The sequence below is a fragment of the Corvus cornix genome, chromosome 11, assembly GCF_000738735.6.
Source record: "Corvus cornix cornix isolate S_Up_H32 chromosome 11, ASM73873v5, whole genome shotgun sequence".
Taxonomy (NCBI): domain Eukaryota; kingdom Metazoa; phylum Chordata; class Aves; order Passeriformes; family Corvidae; genus Corvus; species Corvus cornix.
In genome coordinates this window covers 15,549,526-15,570,585 of record NC_046341.1, presented here as the reverse complement: position 1 = coordinate 15,570,585, position 21,060 = coordinate 15,549,526, and the positions used below count along the sequence as shown (strand labels likewise).

Here is a 21,060-nt window from a genome sequence, read left to right as displayed (position 1 = left end):
CGGCGGGGAACGGGTGCGCGCGGGGGCGGAAAGGGAAGGGCTGCGGCGGGGAGCGGGGAGAGCGGCGCGGAGCCCGGCGGGCTGCCCTGCCTGTCCCTGCCCGGCGAGCCCTCCGCCGCCGCCGCGGGCGGCTCGGGAAGACCGGCGCCGGGCGAAGTTGGGTGGCGGAGGGGGCGCGGCGAGGGGGTCGCCCCGCCGCCGCCCCGGGCAGACCCCTGCCCGCCCCTGTGCCCGGTCCGGCGGGCGATGCGCACTGAGTGAAGACGCGGCCCGGGGCGGGCGGCGGCGGTGCCCCGTCTCCCCTCGGCGGACCAGTTTGAGTGACACCGCGATCATCTCGTTTCCCTTCAAGCTTCGCCTGTTGCCGCCGCCGCCGCCGCCGCCGCTTCCAGCGCCGAGCCGGGAGTGGAGAGCGCAGGCTGAGGCTCCGCCGCTCCGGCCAAGAGATCCCCCGTCTTTATGCCGTGATCTCCCAGCCCGGCCAGGCACCGGGGGCGCAGGGCGGGGTGGGGGGGACTGCGGGCCTCTCCCCAGCCCTCCCGCCCGCACACCTCTTCGGGGGGCTTCCCCTCCTCCTTCCTCCGGGGCGATTTGTCAAACTTCCCCCTCTTCTGCCAGCAGCAGCAGCAGCAGCAGGGCTGTCCTCTCGTCTGTGCCGCCTCCTCCGCCGCCGCCGCCTCCTCCTCCTACTCGGCATCGTGTATGCACAGCAACAAAAAATATATCCCCGACCCAGCCCTCGCGCCGAGGCTGGAGCAGCTCACCGGATCTCTGGGGCTGAGGCAACTCTTCCACCCCCGCTCCCCGGCTGCCCCCCCCCGCCGGCGCCCGCAGGAGCCCAGCATGCCGAGGAGGAAGCAGCAAGCGCCCCGGCGCGCAGCAGGTACGAGAGCCGCTTCCCTTCCTTCCCTGCCTCCCTTCCCTCCGCGGCCGCTGGCTTCTCCTCTCGCTTCCCTCCGTTCTCTTTCATAACCGGCTCCCGGCGGGCTCGGCCGCCGCTCCGCGCCCCGCTGCTGCCCGCTGCCCGCCGCTGCCGAGGGCTTTGCCAGCAACTCCCGGGCTGGGGGCACAGCGCCTGGGTTGGGGGGCTTTGGGGGGATTTTATTTATTTTTTTTCTTTGGGGTGGGGGCGCATGAAAGCCCGTTCCCCACTTTTGGTGCCCACTTTGATTTATTCCGAACTCTGCCATCGCCCGGCTCGGTTCTTGGGGTAACCCTGTGCGAGGGGCAGGCGGGTGTGTGCGGGCACACACTGCTCGGGCTCGTATGGTCGGTGTCACTCCCGGGCTGGGGGAAGCAAGGAGGCGAATTTTGGTTACTTCCAGCCTGTACTTTGGCACCTACTTTGCTTCTCTCCCTCGTAGTCTTCGTTCTTCTACATCCCGTTCCCTCACAGGCAAATGGTTTGTGAAAGCCAGGGAAAATACTCTCTTTATTTGATTTTTTTTTCCTATTAAGAAAGAGAGAGGGTATGTATAAATACATCGCACGCTGTGAATGAAGTGGCAGGGACAAAGTAATTTGGAGGGTCTGCAGTGTTAGTTGAAGATCCAAGCACAGAACTGGTTCCTTTGCCCAACTTTTACGTTTTTCTCTTCTGCCCTTGTACTGAACTGGAGACGTCTCTGCCAGACAGACAGACCCACCTAGTTGATCACTTTCTTTGGTAGCCTCTTCTGTTAATCCTATTGATTTCTTATTTATGAGTCCAGAGGAGAAGCTGCAAAGTAAAGCAAGGGAGAAAAAAAAAAAAAAAAAAAAAAGGGTCTGTGTATTGTCAAGTGACTGGTGCATGTTTCTGATAGTGCCTTTACAATTTCCACCGTTTTTTTTTTTCCTTTTTAGAAATACTTTTCGAGGCTTTGTGCTGGTGAGGTTTTATGTTTGTTTGGCTTGTTTTCCTTTTGCCAGAAATGTCAACTCCTGTTAAACTTAAGCAGTATTTTTTGGAAAAGCCAAATTGAAAAGAAAACAGTAAAAGAAAAGCCCCACATAATTTTACAGTAATCCTTAGTTGGGGATATGTGGGCTGGAAAAGGTTTCCTTGGCCTGTTGCCATCCTTGATTTGATGTCTGATTGATCGCCTGTCATCTGGCAGCCTTTGATCTATTCATTCCCGATAAACATCAATAAATCACTTGCCATGGTAACGCCAGACTCGGTGACGTCACACGTGGCCTGTCAACTCTCTGTTAGCGCAACTTGAGGGGCTCCTGGCGAGCGGTGCCACCGGTGGCCCAGGGCTGCCAGGGCCGGGCTGGCACGGGGGGAGGCACAGGAGAGGCTCTGCTGAGGGACAGCCTTGGGGTGCCGGGGTGCAGCAGCCCCAAGGGGCCAGTGTGGAAGTTTTCCAGAGGCAGCGCGGCTGTGGTTGTGCTCAGGACAGCTTGGAGCAGGTAGTCCTGGAGCCTGGTGTAGGGTTTGTTGGAACACGGGTGTTCAGCAGCGTGGCAGTGCTCCCACACTGCCTGACAACTTCTCTGAGTGGGGTGGTTTGAATTCAGTAAACAGCAAGGGGCTCAGGGAGTGACACAAATTGTAGATAAGGATGTCCATGTTTCCTTTCTTCTACTCTTTGGCATCCACATGTGTTCAGCCAGTACTTTTGTAATAGGGAAACAGTCTTCCCAGCAGTCTTACCCCGCATACAAACAGCTAGAAAGTTTGGAAACTTTCTCAGTACGGTAGTGATACCATCTAGCAAACAATATCGTAGCCAAGTACTTCATGATAATATTTTGCTTTTCTGGCCTGTGCCATCAAATAACAATTTTCAAGAAAAATGACGAAGGTGAATGTTTCCTGATACTTGGGAAATTCTATTTTGTAAAGTGAATTTAGTTCTGCAAAATCTAGCTTTTTCATGTGTTTGACACACTCGACTCTGCTGTAAGCTGGGCTCTTCATATGCTGGAAGAAAATGTTTCTGCACTAAACACACATTCTGAGGTACCTTTCTCTCCCTCCACCACTCTCTGTCTCTCCCTCCTTCCTCCAATGAACCATCCATTATATGCGATCTTTCATTTTTAGCAGAAGTGTAATCTCTTTAAACTTTTAGCTTTTTGATAGCCACATTAAACATTTAGTATTGTGTATAATTGCTTCCCACTGAGATGCTGCTTTTATTGGTCACATTGGAAATGTTACTTTTTCTAACAGCAGTAAAAGCAAAGGCTTTTTTTTTTTAACACCTTAAAAAACAGCTAAGAAATAACAGGTTAGTTAAGAAATATTCATTACAAAAACTTGACTGCAGGACTAATAGGAGATGGAAGAATGGTTTTGCTCTATCAAAATGACCCGTCAAAACGACTTTGTTTCATATTTGATTTAATTGTCTCTCTCCTGACAGGCACATTCATCAATAGCTTAATGGTCAATCAGAAGTTGGCAGAGTGAGTGCTTTCATTCTTTCCCATACACTAGCTTTGGCTTTACTTTATCAAAATGCCTCTGCCTAATGGATATGGGGGATGTAGAATGACTGAAGGGCTACTTATTTGACAAGAGTGAAAAAACAAGAACATTTATGCTGTTGATAAGTGCATGAAGATAAATAAGTGAGCTGTATGAGGCGTTTTATTTTAAGACAGAAGAAACTTACTTTTTTTTTCCCCCTTTTTGGCTTGAGAGCTGCGAGTTATAAGGTTCATGACTGCTTTTGTGGCATACTGAGAGTGATGACAAATTGATTGCTTGGTACTGAGAGAGAAAAAAGGTGGTGGTGGGGGGAGAATTAAAGATGTCTGCTGATTGGTAACTCAGGAAATCCAGTCCCCAGCAACCTTGAGAATACTCGAGAATTTTTTTTCTCCAAACTGAAAGGTCCGCTCAGCCATAAAAAAAGAAAAGTTGTTTTGCCAGCTTCATTAGTGTTCACCTAATTAGCTGTAAACCTGATGGATTCCTGACAGCTTTAATGATTGGAGATGACAAGCTCCACGCAGTGTCATCCAGCAGAATTAGGTTTGCAGCTAGTTTGATGTAATCAAGTTGATATTACACAGTCCTGGTTGCCTTTAGTTGTGCATTAACTCAATTTTCTGCTGCAGGTGACAAATGGGCTTTGGTACCTGGATAATCATGTCATAGGAATTAGGGCCCTTTTAATGGTCTGGAGTAGAATAACAACAACAAAGAACTCTCAGCAGCACAGAGCTCGCAGACATAACAGACAGGTGCACAAATTCTTTATGTCTAGCCCAAGTGTTAACACCACACTGTGGAAGACTAAAGCTGTCTCTGAGAATCAAGAATCTGCAAAAATGATAATTTCACTTTGTTTGCTTTGAGACTCAGGTGAATATTGTAGATAAATTTGGGAAGAAGAGTCAGGGATTGCAATTTCATTCCTCACCTGTTAAAGCAAGATGATAGTCAGAATCGCTGCTCCAAAGACTTGTGTCATGTAAGTCAGGAGGAAGAAGGTATTTACCAGTGAGACGCTACTGTCTGGGGAAGCTAAGATAGTGTATTAATAGAGGCCAGTCTTGTTCCTGCAAACAGTAATTATATATCCTTAAATTATAACTTTGACTTGCAGATTTTTTAGAAACCTATTTAAAAGATCAAGAGAATGTACTTCCTACTGACAGAAATGACTTAATACATATTTTGTATACATACCTTCTGAGGAGGGATTGGGAACTAGTGGTTTGCTGGAATCACATTTAGTTTACTTATTTATTTATTTAAATACTTAATAGAACAGTAAGACCCAGACAACTGCATCGAGTTTTCAAGCCTCTGGGAAAAAAAAAAACAAACAAACAAACCTGGGCCTATGTTTTTGGGGTTTTTTTCATATAGTATGTTTTAAACCCTAGAGATTGCTGCACACTTTAGGCTCTTCCCAACTTCTGTGCTTACATTCAGAAGGTGCACCTGGTCAGTGTGAGCACTGAAATACACGGAATTGATGTTTCAGAGGTGCGGAGCACTTCCACTTTCCAGGGACTTGAGTGCTCGTGCCAGCCCTCAGCCCCTCCAGCGTGGGGCTGGGGGTGCACCACAGCAAACAGATGCAAGATGGCACACAGGTTGTGCCGCCAGATTTGCAGGCAGCTCTGGCTCCGGCAACTCGAATGCTTGCTTTAATTTATGGCAATTGCTTGCAACTACATACATACCCCAAAAGTAAATGTAGCGATAAAGTAGGCTACCTATAAAGGTACTTGCAGTGTCAGCCCTTAGTATGTTATTTGCCTCCAAACCTGCCACATATTTCTCTGTTGGGCAGAGATTCTTCCTAGCAGCAAGCTGACAAAATGATTAGTTATGGCTGTCCTCTGCTTTTTTTTTTTTTTCCCCAGCAAAGTGTGAAGGAACAATGCAAAAAAAAAAAAAAAAAGAAAAGAAAAAGGGGCATAAATATAAAAAGGCTTGATAGATTCCCCTGAATATCCGCCTGGAAAACAGAATTTTCCAGAATCAGCTGCCATTTCTCCCATTAGCTTGACAGCTGTCAATTAGGGCTTCAGTGCTCTCCTGGGCCACAGTTTATTGCGTGCGGTTGATGTTGTCATTTTGTTCTCGGTTTTGCCTTGAGCACTATCATGAGCAGGAGTGAAATAGTCAATAACTGATGTATCAGCAGTTATTTCTTAAATTGGCTTACAAGTCTGCATTTTTCCTCTTTTTACTAAAGATTGTTTTGTAAAGTGATTAGAATGAATTGTGACTGCTGCAGGGTTATGGGAAATGCAGTGAAGCTAGGGTGAGTTAGCAGGATTAGAGTGGGTCCTTTTTGTCAGCCCTGCTTCCAGGATTAGTGGAAACTGTATAGAAAAGATCACCTTCAGGGTGAAGTGTGGGGTACATTTTTAAGCGTGCTATGTGCACGCTTATGCAGAAACATATGGTGGTACAGAGTGAATGAAAAGAAATCATTTGCCAGGATGTAAACTAACCTATGTGTTATCTTTCTAGGCAAACCTTGGCACTGCTGGTTTTACGGTGTAGTAATCCATATTTTAATCCCATGTCGTGACTGTTTCCTAGAGAATCCAAACACAGATTGTCAGATTTTAACACAGCCCTGTATTCAAGGTGCTGCTAGTGGATCAGGTATTAAGATGCCTGAAGTGTTGCATTGTCAAGTAGGAGTGTATGTGTGTGTATGGTTATGATACAACTCCAAAAATAACATAGTTGCTGAGCAGTCGTGTGTTATCTTATCTATGAAATACTTCAGCATCATTTACTAAACAATCTACCTCAGGTGTTTTAGTCTGATATTTTTTTTTTCTTCTCTCTGTGTTTGCTAATTTTTTTCCAATTTAGTTACGCCCAAATTGTGGTTTATCAGCCTTAAGTTAAAAATGAAAGGTGAATACAATATATTGTATTTGGTAACAATGATATGGACTGGTACATCCAGACAGATAATATGCAGTTGTAATTAGAGTGAATAGACAGGCATTCATTTTCAAATTCTTTGACACATGCATAAAATAGTCATATAATAAGATAAGATGACAATTTTATGTTAGGTTGATAAAGTGTCCCGATACATGCATTTAAATGTCTGTAAGCCTTTTTTTATCCAGACAGATTAATTCTAGTTTCCAGCATTTGCAGTTAGACATTAAATTAATTTTAAAAATCCCACTAAACAATAGATGCATTGCTTTTTTGTGTGTGTATGTGTCATAACCTAAAGCAGGAGGATTGAAAAAAATTTGTGCAATTGATTTTTCTTGATTTCAACATTAAAAAAAAAATAAAGCATGAAAATTGGCTCAAAGGTTTTAAGGCATAGTCCATGAGAGATTGTACTGTAGTTTTCTTAAGTACAATAATGCAGAATAGAACATTGTCAGAGCTTGAAATTGTTTGTTACCATTTTCATAAAAAGAACTGAAAGAGTTGAAATAAGTAGGGCTTAATTTCAGAGACTGCGAGATTCATCCTACTGCATTTGCCTGATTTTGCGCCTGAAAGATATTTTGGTCATCTCAGCAGAGAGCCAATCTGCAGAATTTAAACACTTCTCATTGCAGGCATCAACTTTAAGATATTTCTCAGAAAATGTTCAAAGGGTTTTTTTCCCCTGGGGGCAGAGGGAGAGTAGGGAAAGAGTTACCAGAGGATCATAAAATATCTGAAAGCTCTTTGCCAATGCCATTACCTGGCATCTTCGGGCAGTAAAGGGGCAACTCTTCAAGAATAATCTAAGTTCGTATTTTAGACTTAATTATAAATTATTAATTAACTCTGCCAGGACACATGTTATTAATTATGACTCTCTTTTCTTCATTCGGAGCAGCTGTTGGGAATCACGTAAGCTGACTGTGGTTGTTGGTGTGGGAGTTTGCCAGTGAGGAGCCTCCATGGCCAGCCTGCCTCACCTCCAGCTCCCATCCCCTTCCGCCCGGGCGCGGCTGTTGGGCAGCTCAGCCTGGCGGCGCTGCCAATTAATGCAAGTTCTGGGGCAGCCCAGTGTGCTCACGATTAGTGAGCATTGTCACGGGGCTGGGTTTTAGGTCCTGTCCATAAATAATTCCCGTTTTAGCAAGCCTGTGTGGTGGTGGGGAGGTGGGAAGGGCGGTGGCCAAGCCTTGGCGAGGGGGAAGCCAGGCAGTTTCCGTGCCCTTCCGCCAAACTCCCGCCAAACTTCGCGCACTGGCACAGAGCAGAGGGCTGCTTTATTATTCGTTTGGAATGATCCAAATTCATTTACTTTTGATATTTCTATCATCAAATTGAGCCCTCTGTTTCACTTTCTTATGTGTTCTTTGCGGAATGCATGTTGCATAAAATAGGCAATTTTTAATGAACAATTTAATGTAAATGGGTTCTGAATTTAAATTAATATTAATGAAGCTTTGAGTGAATTTATTTTGCATACGTAAAGGCTTGTAACTCTTTCACTCATACACTCTTGTCTTTATGTACTAACACATTGGTTAGGTGAATTGGCTAGTTTCCATATTTTGTGATTAAAAACTCTAATGGATTTTACATGGGTATTTGTGCTGGCGCAGCTTTGCGCAGGTTACTATCACTAGTAAAAATGTACCTGCTTTGATCTTCATATTTTTGTAGTTAACATTTCACTGTTACCCCACCGTTTCTGTGTGTTTCTTCCTACTTTGGTTTCACCTTCATGCTTGAAGAAAAAAATACTCCAACAATAGTCACCACAGTCAAGATGTTTTCTTTCTTTGGCTTACCTCTAATGCATTATGTATTTAGAAATGATGGGATGTTCTGTAATTAATTCTGTTAGATGTAATTGCTATAATCACTTTGATGCTACACATAATAAAAGTAATACGGTAAGCATACGAAAAAATATAAACACCTTATTGTAACACTTTTTGCAAAATTCTTTAAAAAATCTTGTTTAGAGTGGAACTTCCACTTCCGTATTTTGTCAGAGCTAAGCTTTTTTTTTTAAAGCACATTACTTTAGTAAATGAATTAATTTTAGATATTGAAAAGATTTTGACAGGCAGGTTGTCTTGTATGTGCGCACAGATATCCCTGGCTCTGTGCGCTATTAAAGATGTAGCTCATTAAGAATCTAGTCTTCAGAGTGGCTATAAGTGAGACATAAACATCACTGTATATCCCATGAAATCAGAGACAAACATGTACATTATATCAAAACCCAGGACACAGGAAATAACACAGGAATGGAATTGTACATTGGAAAGCTTCTTTGTAGCGCAAAATTATGGGAAATATAAAATGTATGAAGGGTAGCATGTAACTAGAGAGGGAGTTTTTCAGGCATGGTCCCAAGTGGGAAAAAGACTACAGAAGGTGATTTCCCTTCTCCTGCTTTTTTTCTTTTTCTTTTTTTTTTTTTTAAACAAGTAGCTTTGCGTTATTGTTTGCAAACAGTTTTTGGTAGAGAGGAAATGAAAAAAATATGTGCTATGGGTTAAGCTGTGTAGCTGATATCCTTGATTCTGTAACAAAAGATGTTAATATGGCCATAGGTCTTAATTAGTTGCACACCATACTTAATGCTGCAAAGGTCACTTGGTTTTATGGTCCAGCTTCGCCTATGAATTTGTATGTTTCCCCCCAAATTTATATTTCTCTCTCACGTATTTTCTAAGCAATTGAGTGTGCAAATTGTGGTTAAAATGCAAACTAGAAACAGGATTAGAAAAATACATTTAGCATGGACAAAGAAGAGGTTTTTATTTTTTTTTTAAATTTTTTTTTTTCCTGGTGTTATTTTCAAATAATGCACAGTCTTTGCATGGCGAGCAGCAGTATTGCATTTAACTTCTGTAAGCTGAACAAACAAACCCTGACCAAGCTCTCGCTGGATTGTTCTGGGGAAGAACAGAACAGGGTGCTGTTCCTGAGTGTCTCTGGGACTGGGCTGGCTGCCGGCAGCCCTTTCCCTGCTAGGTCAAGCCTGTTGCTGGAGGGCCAGATCGCAGCAGGGGCCTCCAGGAGGCTTGGCGAGGCTGCTCCAGACTGGCAGCCATCAGTCATCCATCTGTGACACAGAGTCTGTTTTTGATGGCAGGGATGATAAAAGGCCTGGGAACTGTATAGGCCCTTGTAATCAGGGCCAGTGCTGACATCCTTCTCAACTTTGACAGCTTCTTCCTTTTCTCTCTTCACCGCCAAGACTGTCTCAACTGGATTTTTTTTTTCCTCTCTCTTGTTTCATGTACTTGATCAGTCTCAGATGCTGGGAATTATTTTTTTCTGGAGGGAGGGGGAGTGTTTCTTTTGGTTTGTGGGTTGGGCAGGTGTGAGAGGAAGTCTGTTTTTTTTTTTTTTTTTTTTTGTACTGTAGGCCTGTTGCTAATTAATGTTCCTCCATAAGATTCTGTCGGAGTTGAGTAATGTTTTTGATCTTTATGCCTGATAACTGCATACTTAATGAGATTTCAAAGCTGTGAGTGCAGCTCCCTACAATTATTGACAGATGCCTTTTCTTTGCCATTGGGTTCAGCTTCATAAATCCTCCTGCAGTAATGAGGTTCAGAAGTGCCACCCTGCCAGTGAGCTAATGAAAGAGGGGGGGAGGGAGGGAACAGCTCATGCCTGCCTGACACATTTTTTTCCTTTAAAATTTACTATGCAGATGTCAAGCTGTGGGACGATTACTTCAAACATGCTAATTTTTATCTTGCTTTTGTGTCAAGCCTGCATGCCATTTTTCCCCCCCAATAATAAATAAAAATAGAAACCTCAACCTATTTAAATTTTATCATGGATCATAACTATTGAAGACTTTGATATATGTGTGTTCTTTTGCAGTTTCCAGTCAGTGGAGCAGTTTTTTGAAATCCGAAGGGCAGAGAGAGGATAAAAAAAAAAAAAAGAAAAACAAGGGGGGGGGGAAAAAAAAGGCAGCAAGCTGCCTGGGCCGCACGTCGGCCTGCCCTAACCGTGCACTTGAAACATCGGAGATTTCATTTTAGAGTTCTGAAACTAAATCCTGGTGGAGAATAGCCGCACCATGCCAAACAGTCGATTTCCTTTTCAGCAGAGCCATACATCACTGACCCACCCTTCCCTCCCGACAGAATGACATGTGTCATTTATCACCGGGCCCTGCCAGAGCGCGGGGGGCGCGGGGCAGCTCCCGCTCTGGCGCTGCTGGATGTGCTCCGGCCGGCCGGGGACGGGGCGCGGGGACCAGAGCGCCCGGCTGTGCTGGGGGCACTGCCACACTCACTGAGGAGGTTATGTGCTTTCATATTATCTGCTAAGTCGCCTTGTTCAGCCCCTTGAAGGTTTTCCCCTCCTGTTTTCTTTTCTTTCTGTCTCTTTCTATTTCTTTTTTTCCCCCCCCCCCGTTTTTTTTTAAGTTTGGCAGTTGGGACAAACTGGCTGACACGTATCATTCAAGCAGCACCAGCTTGCTGGGGGTTGTGTAAATGAATCTGGGAGCTCTTGGTTTCACATGATTCAAACGTGCATTATTGAAGATGGATGTTCCTTAAAAAAAGATTGATGATGGATATCAGGCTTATAGTGCCATTTATCATTTTGAATATTATTTAGACTTGCCGTGTAAAGCTGTAACTTGAGAGTTGGATGAGCTGGGACAGAATGGAGGCCTCGGCGTGCACGTTGTGATTGATGGCTTTGCTTTCTCATTGTTTGTTACCAGATACTCGCCGGTCATTACAGGAGTCCCTTACAATTGTTTTAGAGGCTGGATTTCCGTGTGTGTACGTGTGTGTGTTTGTACAACAGGGAGAGGGACGGGCAGAGGCAGAGTTAAGTTTTTCGTGGGAGCATTTCAATAATTGTAAAGAATGTAGACAAAGCCGTGGCCCGTGCAAGGATACAGGCAGCCTTTTGCATGAGCACAGAGACTTGCCATGTGTAACACTAAAATATAAGCAGCACTGTGGCTGATCCAGTGTAACATTGCCAGGCATTGCCACTTCCAGTATAAAAATGGCTTATGAACAGATTAACACACTCCAGCTTCCTTTTGCTAACAGGATGCCTTTTTTTTTTTTTTCTGGATCCCAAATAATGGCAGAGAAAAGAAAGTTCTAGGACATAATTATTTCAGCATTCAGATATTTCTTTTCTGCCCACGCTCTTCATCCAGGACTGTGAATCTTTGAGTCTTGGTGTTCGCTCCCAAGTGTCCAGGGTGCTCCTGGAGGGTGGATGGGCTGGCTGTGTAAGTAGTGAGGGCAATCCCTTCCCTCTTTGAAGCACTTTTGCTGGAACCAGGACACCCCCACCTGCTGGAAGAATTAAGGAAACAGCTTTTTATAGGCAATTAGATCTTTCCTTGGAAGTGCAGGCAGGGACTTTCAGGAGGTAGACATTCCAACAATGGAGCAGCCTCAGCAGTAGGCAGTGCCAGAACTTAAGGTGTTGGGGTGTTTGTGCACAAGCATCTTCAGGCAAGAGTGATACCCAGCCTGGTTAAACTTGTTCCGAGCTGACAAACTATTGACTGTTCCTTGCCTGGCACATCCTATAAAAATCAAATGATTTACAGGAATGGTAGGTAAAATGAGACAACAGTTATGTCGTTGGATCAGTCTTGAATTTGCACAGGTAGATGGAATTTTTGAAACACTGCCTGTCACATCAACTTTTTCTTTGATTGCAGGATGTCCTCCTAGCAAAAGGGAATGACAGCAACATTTAATAAACATTTAGGTTAAAACATGTTTTTTAAAGCCAGCAGGGACCTTATATGAGTTTTATAGAAATGAGTTTTTCAGTTCCATTTACTTTTGGTACACTCAGTTGTCAAAAGTAAGGAGAATACACGTTTATACCCTTCATTCAAGTCCAACACCATGAAAAAACTCTGAAAAAACATAATATTTTCTATAAAGCCTTCAACAGTATAGGATAAAACTTTGCTGTCCTACTCCTGCACTTGTGTAACACCGTAGGTAATTGAAGTACAAGTGCCAATTTGCTGTAACAATTGTAAACACACCTTGATACAAATGGCACCATTGCATTCTTACTGATTAGAAAACTTTGCTATTAATAGACACAAAGTCCATTTCAGGTGTAATTGGTAAGGAGCTGAGTGCACTCATGGGAAGAAACCTTGTTTTGTTTTTTTGTTCGCTTTTATTCTTATCCCTTTTTTCAGTTTTATAGCTGGAGACATGATTTATTGCAGCCATCCATCTTTGGGGCTCATCCATCACATCCTGGTTGCTAGGCAATCATGGCAGCAGCTGTTTGCTTTGAATCAGACAGAAAAGTTGTCAATCATCAAAGGCAGGTGAATAGCATTAGAAACACGCTATTGTCAGACGGAATAATTAATCAAAGAGAGAAAAGATAATTAAAAAGATATGACCCTTGCAAGTACTTGCTCTGGGTTGCCTGGAAAAAAGAAAAACTGCCTGGTCTTTTCTAGACACTTAAGCAGCTGAGGGCTGATAAAATATGCACTCTGCAGTGCATAGTTTTTAATTAATTGAAAAAGGTTCAACATTCAAAGACGATGCTGGAGAAAAGTCTGATTATGAGCATAAGTAATATTTATTGTTTGCATGAAAGGCTTGACATGGAGTTCTAACTTTCTGTCACAAATCTCCTGCATGCTTGCACTAAGCCTCTTTCAGCTTCACTATCTTCCCTGGCAGTTACTGGAGTGTGTGGTTAGTCTGTCCAAGTGAGGGTCCTACGGCTTTCATCCAGGCTTTTCATCCTGGGCCACCTTTCCAGGGCATTGTCTCCTTGGCCATCCCCTGCAGCACTACAGGAGTGCACTAGGTCTGCCATCAGCAAGGCAGGCAAAGCTCGGCCAGGCTCCAGCACTGCCCTTCCTTCAGTAAAGGAAAGGTGTCCAGGCAGTACGTGTCTCATTTCCAATCAGCCTGAGGAATAACAGGCTCGTGCGAGCCCACTTCTGAACCCTGTTTTTCCAGCAATCTTGTAGCTGGAATGATGAAAAGGCCGCTCCAAAGCCCAGTTTCCAACTCCTCCGAGTTTGGGTACCCTGGCAGTGGGTGCAGCAGAGCACACCCACCACAAATGTACACAGGAATGCACTTCTGGGTAGTGCAGTGCTGACCAGTGTTTGTAAAACAGCTGGGCAGAGCTTGTACTGCTGCCAGCAGAGCAGGGGTGAGTGCTAGTGCTGCCCCAGAAGCTGCATCTGAGGCTGTAATGTGGCACAGCATTTTTGTGAGAATGCAATGTCTTACGATTGACTGTTGGGCAAAGTGCTCATGTAGCCCAAAAAACCCCAGCTTTGGTGTTTGCTCATGCTTAGAAGGTGTCTGTGGATAGAATGATCACAGGAGAACACAGGTATGATGATTGCATTAGTAGTGTTTCTTCTTTAAAAAAGTATTTTTTAAGTAGTGATGCAGTGGTGGCTGCCACGCTGCCCCTCTTGTATTTTTCCACTTCTGGTTTCATACGTCCTTTACCCTGTTTTCTAGAAACAAGGAAAGGAACTTCAAGTTTGTGCTGCCAGGAGAACAAACTCACTTTAAATATCAAAAGTAGATATTAGTGTTGATTATTAGCAAGTTTTGCAAGGATATATGCTGTGAAATACTGGGAATTTAAACTGCAGAATGAAAACCTTGTACACCATTACTGCACACACCGTCCCTTTCACACTGGCTGATACCTCGGAGTGTTCTTTGCACAATTCTTCGTGTCAGCGTGCCACAAACAGCTCCTCTGCTAATTGTGTGTAGCCTGTATTCCATTTTCTGCTCTCACACCCTGTTTCACTTGTAATCATTCCAGTATTTACTTAGAGGAGGAGAGAACACAGCTAAGAAAGAAACGGGGTGCCATCTGAGTGCTGGGTATGACACATCTGCTGCATAGAGCTATTCTTCCAACACTGGGAGCAGGAAGCTCAGGCTGCAGCTAACTTGGATGGCTTGGAGAGATCTGTATCCTCAAGTAACATTTCATATTAGTGATTCCTCAGAACGTCATGTTCACCGAAGTTTTTATGAGAAATAAAAAAATCTCTCTAAAAGCATAGTACTGCATATTAGCATTAGCTTTAGAAATATCATCTGTTCACTGTGTGACCAAAGTCAGCACCCCCTTTGGCTGATAGCCCAGCACTTCTATGTAAAGTTAGGATGTTGTCTGGAGTTGCTGGCAGGTATTTTTTTTAGTTGGACTAACTCTTTTTCTTCTATATGTAATAATAATTCAGTCTGACATATTACTGGCATTTTTTGTCATAGGTGAGTGGGCCCTGTGCCTGTACAGGGCAGATGGGGGGGATGCTTGTGTATAGGAATGCAGTGCTTTCTCTAGCACGTTTCTGTGGATTTAATAAATGTGGAATAGCCATGCCAGCATGGGAGGTGACATGTTTATGGCTAAAGAGCTCTTCCCTTCTTTGCGGCGAAGCAGATTTGTCTCCTTTTCACATATCAACATCTCTGATACCTTTTCAAGTATTTGCTGTATTTCAGATCTGCTGATCACTGTTTTATTTACTGATAGGGGAACCGTGGCAGTAGTTCCCTAATGGAGGGATATATAGTGCTGACATCAAGGAAATGTTGGCTAGGCGGCATATGGATAGATGGCTGCATATTGGGATATAGGTGGTTATTGTTAGTCTGATAGTGACTTTTTAGCAGATTGTATATGAAAGTTCCCTGTGATAATGTTTCCCTCTGCTCATCAAGGTGAGCGCTGCATCTTTTCCCTCTTTTTTTTCCCAGTCTCCATTCCATGCATGGTGTTGCAGGAAGACAGAATAGCTGTTCCCCATTTACAGTATTTATTGCACTGGTGAAAGAGCTTGGACTCTATGAAAGGCTTTTTCTGTCCTAGCCCCTTCCTCATCCTTCCCCATATACAGGCTGCTTTTGCAGTTGTATAGGGAAAACTGTTTAGAAACTTGAAATACCTTGGTACTGAAGATGGTAAAGCTGGATTGCATTGTTGTTCATATGAAGTGAAAAATGGACAGAACATGTCAAACATTAACACCGGCACAGATAGTAAACTGTTTTGCTTTAACTGGTGGAAGAATGTGCAAAGGGAGTTTAAAATAAACAGTCAAATAACAATCAAGCATTTGCCTGTGTTTAACTCGCTGTGTTAAGTAGAATGTAGTATCTCAGTAGGAATCACTAAGTTACATAATATCTGTATACTGAGAAAAATATTTTGAGGAAATATATATATATAATGTGCTTGGCTGAACTATGTCCTGTGCTTGGCTGAGCTGAGTAAGTGTGCAAGGCTTCCCTCAGCCCAGCCCATGCCCCTGCCTGTTTCAGGCTCTGACACTGCAGTTCTGTGCCAGGCAGTCCTCAGGTCTGTCCTGCTCTCTGCCAGGGATCCAGGGCATTTCTCACTGGCTTTCGAGCACACTGTGTCCGTAAAGGATGGAGGATGTGTGTTTCCTTTTCAAGATTTCCGATATGAGAGAGACTTTTTATTCCACATTTTTAAGGTTAGTTGCCCTTTTTATTCCTCTCAGTGTAGCTTGCTGTTGCATCTCTTACATGCGCAGTGGTTTTAGGGCTTCAGTCCTACCAGCTTGTGCAGTGAAACAGAAATATTTCTTATCTCCAGTTTTCAGTTTGTCAACAGTGTGCTTAAGAAAAGTCTTCTGCAAGCTAAACCTGAAGCTTGGAAGATGTCCTGGTGTTCTCTAAGTGACTGTCCTTCGGTGTCCAAACCACGCTGCAGTGAGATGCATAAAATACACTTGTATGTACTTACTTATATGATGAAAAGTACCTTGTTTTATTCAGCATATTTTCTAGGATACATCTTCAGAAATGACCGGGGTAAAAGATAATGGTTTTACTGTCATAGGTGCAGGATGACTAACTCATGTCAACTGGAAATCCAGGAGCAGAGCCAGATGGCCTTGGAGATAGGGAATCATCAGATAAAAGCCATCAGGCAGGGTACTACTATAATCCCTAGGGTAACTGTGTAGGAGGGAGCAGGGTTGGAAATGCCTTCAGGAGAAGGAAGAGCTAGTCATGCAGCAGAAAAGACTGGTAAACAGAGATCCAAACCACTGTATGGTCCCCAAAATAGAAATACCTGAATTCATGTGTTATTTTCATTCACTTACCTTCAAAATCTTGTATGTACTGTGGTGGTGTTTCAGAGTTAAACATATGCTTTGCTTTCTAATTAACCCCCAAATCCCTTTGCATTTGCCATATTAATTTAATTACTTTGGGCGTAAGAGCACAATTCTGGCAATCACCTTAACCTTGTAAGTAAAATGGAGAGACATAAACTAGGTGGACAAAACTGGGTTTGGCTTGTTGCAAATTTCAGTGAAAGAATATTTGAAAAGTAGAAGGTAGAACTTGAGACAGAAAAGATAGTATGTGAGTGGCTTTTTTATCTGCTGAAATGTATCATTTACCCAGGATACCTTGTCTTCCTTTGTTTTTGCTCTGGGCTTGCAATAAAATGCTTCCTATCTATATTAGTTAGAAAATAGTCCGATGTAATATATGAGAATAGTGGTGCATTATTTCCTCATGCTTATATGTTTTCTGTGTAAAATATTCTAGCAGCAGTGAAATCTTGCTGTGTGATTGCATTTCATTTCGAGACGGTTAGCTGAATAAGCAGGAGGACAAGCAAGCAGTAAGCTGAATGAAGGAAAAAGAAATAAAATTTTACAGCACATTCTTGTTGTAGGAGTGTGCAACAAAAAATTGTGTGACTCAAATGCTCAATCTGGTCTTCATGATTAAGCAATAAACAAATTACAAAACAAAGTTATCATCCTTTAGAAACTTGTGCTCAGTTGTGAAAAGTGAAGTATTTAACATTTCTCAAAGGAAAACATCTTTTGTTACTTATCTTCACTGGCTGTGTTTTGTAGCTAACAATACCACGTGTTTGCATTAGGCTAAAATTAAAAACTTTTTTTATAGACACCACAGACATTTTATATAGTTGATTTACTGAATGTCGATAAAAGGAAATGAAACAGTTAAATTTTGTGTTAGAATGAGAGTGTGAATTTTTGTAAGGACTGTACTCTTCCATTACACTTTATGTGAAGTAGTTTGCTTACTTTGCCGAAGTAGAACTGTCTTTGTGTGTTGGATGTTTGTGTCACACCCAATGTACTGGAGTTCTGATCCAGCAGTGGGTCTTCTCAGCAGCAGTACTGGAAACATGTAATAATATTAATGCTTTGGAGTCCCCCAGATTCTGCTGCTTACATCCAGCAGAGATGTCCCTGTGTGATTTTTTGTGTAAAAGCTTTGAGTGTGTAATAATTATTGATGTCTGTTAGATCACTGCTGTGTGTGTTCTACTTTCCAGACAAGACTCCCCCCAAAAAATTTTAAAATGGCAATTTCTTAAGCTAAGGAATTTGCATTGCTATAACTGGGATCCTGCTTGTATTCAGTGTGGGACCTACCGGCGTGGAGGAAGGAGGTGTTCCGTTCCTCCTTGGGTCTGCAGGAGCTGCTGTGTACAACAGCAGCTTTACATCAGCTGGTGAGGTGGGTTAGGCAGTCAAGGGCCATGGAGGGTGAAAATGAACTTGCATGGTGTGGCCTGGAGAGCTTCAGTTCCTGTCCTGAGCCTGCTTCCCTGTCACAGTAGGACATAAATGTGGAGGGAAGCTCAGAGGGGCTGCCCAGCTCTTCCCCAGGTCAGCCTGTGCTGCTGTGCCCTTCCCGCAGACACACGTAGACAGCCCAGCACTTGGCCAGGCAGTATCTTCCAGTGTCCTGCTGCAGGTGGATGATAGCCTGGCCTGCAGAGCTTCCTGGGGCTTGTTGCACTTCCATGTATTCCACAGACTGACTTGGTTGTCGATAGATTGAAGCAAAGGTTTGGAGCAGTTGGTACTACTACAGATTGTCCTTCGGAGTAAGCCATGGATAGTGATGCTTCCAGCATTTGTTCTTGTTAAGACTCAGTCCAAAGCCCACTGAAATCAAATACTACTCTTTTACTGACTATTCACTTGATTGGGCTTTCACTGAGATCTGTAGTGCCAGTTTAAGGAACAGTTTCATCTGTGTTACCTGATAACTTACGTTGTGCTTCTGCTCATTGTTGGTATAGTGTAGATACTGACAGATTCTGGAAGACGGTTCTTGGCTGGGTTCTCAACTTGTCAAGTGCTGAAGAACCTGTAAGGATTTGGGAGTAGATGCTAAGCAATTGTTTTTCTTAAGAGGAATGTAACGTAATACTAATGTTTCAGTCAGGAATGGAGATTTTTGTTTGATGACATTCAATCAGGTGGAGTATTTTAATCTGTTTTGAAATAATTACACAATTGCTAATGGGATGCCAAGAAACTTTTGTTAATATTCAGAATAGTATTAAGTTATAAATAGACAATATTATCAGTCAAGTGTCTGTATCAATAGGTAACAGCATTGTGCAAATTTGTCTGTTGATTCTATTCTAAAAACACACTCTTTATCCTTACTCTTATAGTACAAAATTACATCTCGTTATGGATAATATGTCATGTCTCCCTAAAAATGTGATCTTGATTTTCATCCCATGATGATACTTTACTCAATAAATCAAAATCTTCCTCAACAGTTAGCAACCAACTTATTTAATGGTTATGTCTGAAATGTTGATACAGAGAATTTAGCAGTTAACAGTGTTTATACATTCCAGAAACATTAACAGGTTAGGTTATACTGGAATCCAGTAAATATCCATGAAACACGTGGGAGAACGATGCGCTCTGCAGTGTCTGAGCACTCGCCTGCCAGACATCTCGTGAAATACCAAATGCAATAATAAAGTTTCTAATGATGATATTGTCAGGAGCACACATTGTCTGCTATCACCGACGAGGAGGGAGCAGGGCCTATCTCCCGGTGTTTAGACTGCGGCAGGAGAACACTACAGATGTTCTTATCTTCTGCAGATAGTTTTGTACTGAATCAGTGGGTTTTACACATTCTTGTGTATGAAAAAATGCTCTTCACCTTCTGTGTATTTCTGAAGAAAATAAAAGGAGGATAGTATTTGTCTGTGTCAAGGTTGTTTCCTATTTCGACAATCAAAGTTCAGCAAAATATCCCTACTAAATCTGTAATTTTCCCAGTAGCTTTTTGCCTTTGGTTGCTGGTTTTCCTTTATTGCAGTCTAAAATGGACATTCTGCTAAAATGAGTAAAAAATGCCATTTACTAGCTACAGTCTGCATGCTCATAGTCAGTCATGTGCCGGCTGCCTTGTACCTGATCTATTTAGCAGCTGTGGGGTGGGTAACCCCAAAACAAGCCAGGACTTCTAGAAGTACTACTGGTTTTTTGTCTCTGTGCATATAGATGACATTTTCTCAAAACACGTCTTCAACAGAGTTTTTTACTTCTGTTCCTTACAACAAAACATGGCAAAGAAAGACAGAACACAAATTATTACAATTGCAGTCTTGAAGTTGCATTTTAGCCACACTACACTGGGTATTATCATTATTATATTTTGGTGCTTGTATGTATGTAAATTACATTAAAAGTAAGATCAAGGCATTCGTGAAATATTGGTGACATCAGCGGAAAAAAGATGAACAAGCTATTATAAGATAGGAAAAATAAAAAAGATGTTGTCTTTAATTTGACAGTGAACCGAAACCCACCAACTTTATAACATGAGAATATTTTTAACAAATATTCCCTTAAAGTTTGCTGTGGCCATGCCCTCGATGGCATCTCCAGCTGTCAGCAACTCCATTATAAAATCCTCTTACGAGGATGCAGCTTTAGATTGTTACCTAAACCTCTGTTACTTGGAATGTTGCATTATCTTGCTTTGCCTGAAAGCAGATGCACTTCTAAAAAGAGCTACTTGTTCAAACTATTTACATCAACAAATTGTCATAAATACATTCTTTGATATTCACGTTCTCCTGTTTTCTGAGGCCTGCTTATTAAAAACAATTTCACAAAACCTGCCTTCAGTCAAAAGTGTCTGGTAAATGCTGGTATTTTGAAGTTTAAATAGATCTTCATCCCCTACATAGTAACATATATATTGTTATGTGTGTCTTTAATGGATCTGAAACTTGAAACCACAGAGATGAATTCAGACATCAAAACTAAGAATACGTGGTTTAAGAAACTTAACTTTTGATACATATACGTGCATTTTTTCTTGGAAAAAAATATTGCGGTGAGATACTAAGTTCTTGAAGTTACATGTATTCATAATCTGTCACTCTATGTACCAAAATAATGATTTTTCAACGCAAATTTTTAGAAGTATTAGACAGTACTGATAGTCAGTAAAATACATAGTTCCCTTACAGTAGTCTTTTAAATTTTTTGCTCTCATTCATATTCATTCCTTAAAAAAATGTACTTGAGGGCTTTCTTACACACACTGCATATCCAGAATATACAGCTTTTAGCACAGTGCAGCTTCATGTTCATGGGTCTGTTCATCGCCAGCCAAAGGAGGCCGTGATCTTAGGAAACAACAGCATAATTTTTTTTCTTTCTTTTTTCCTGAGGTAGACTAAAACTACTTGGAGAAGTAAAATTTAGGATTAAAGGCCGTTTTATTTATCCCACAGTACTGAAGGGATTGGGAAGAGGGAATTCCCGTCTGTATCCATGTGGCTGTACCAGAACATTTGATCACTATATTGCCAAAGGAGCCTGAATC

At 42.5% G+C, this 21,060-nt stretch overlaps 1 protein-coding gene across 1 annotated transcript in view; it reads left to right on the top strand.

Annotated features, from left to right (window-relative positions):
• The first annotated feature begins 645 nt into the window (after nucleotides 1-645).
• The window catches only part of TSHZ3 (teashirt zinc finger homeobox 3), a 63,408-nt gene continuing 42,993 nt past the window's right edge, over nucleotides 646-21,060 (top strand). The window contains exon 1 of the mRNA XM_039558430.1: nucleotides 646-883. Coding sequence (XP_039414364.1) covers nucleotides 703-883 — 181 coding nt within the window. The 5' untranslated portion in view covers nucleotides 646-702. The remainder of the gene's footprint in view (nucleotides 884-21,060) is intronic.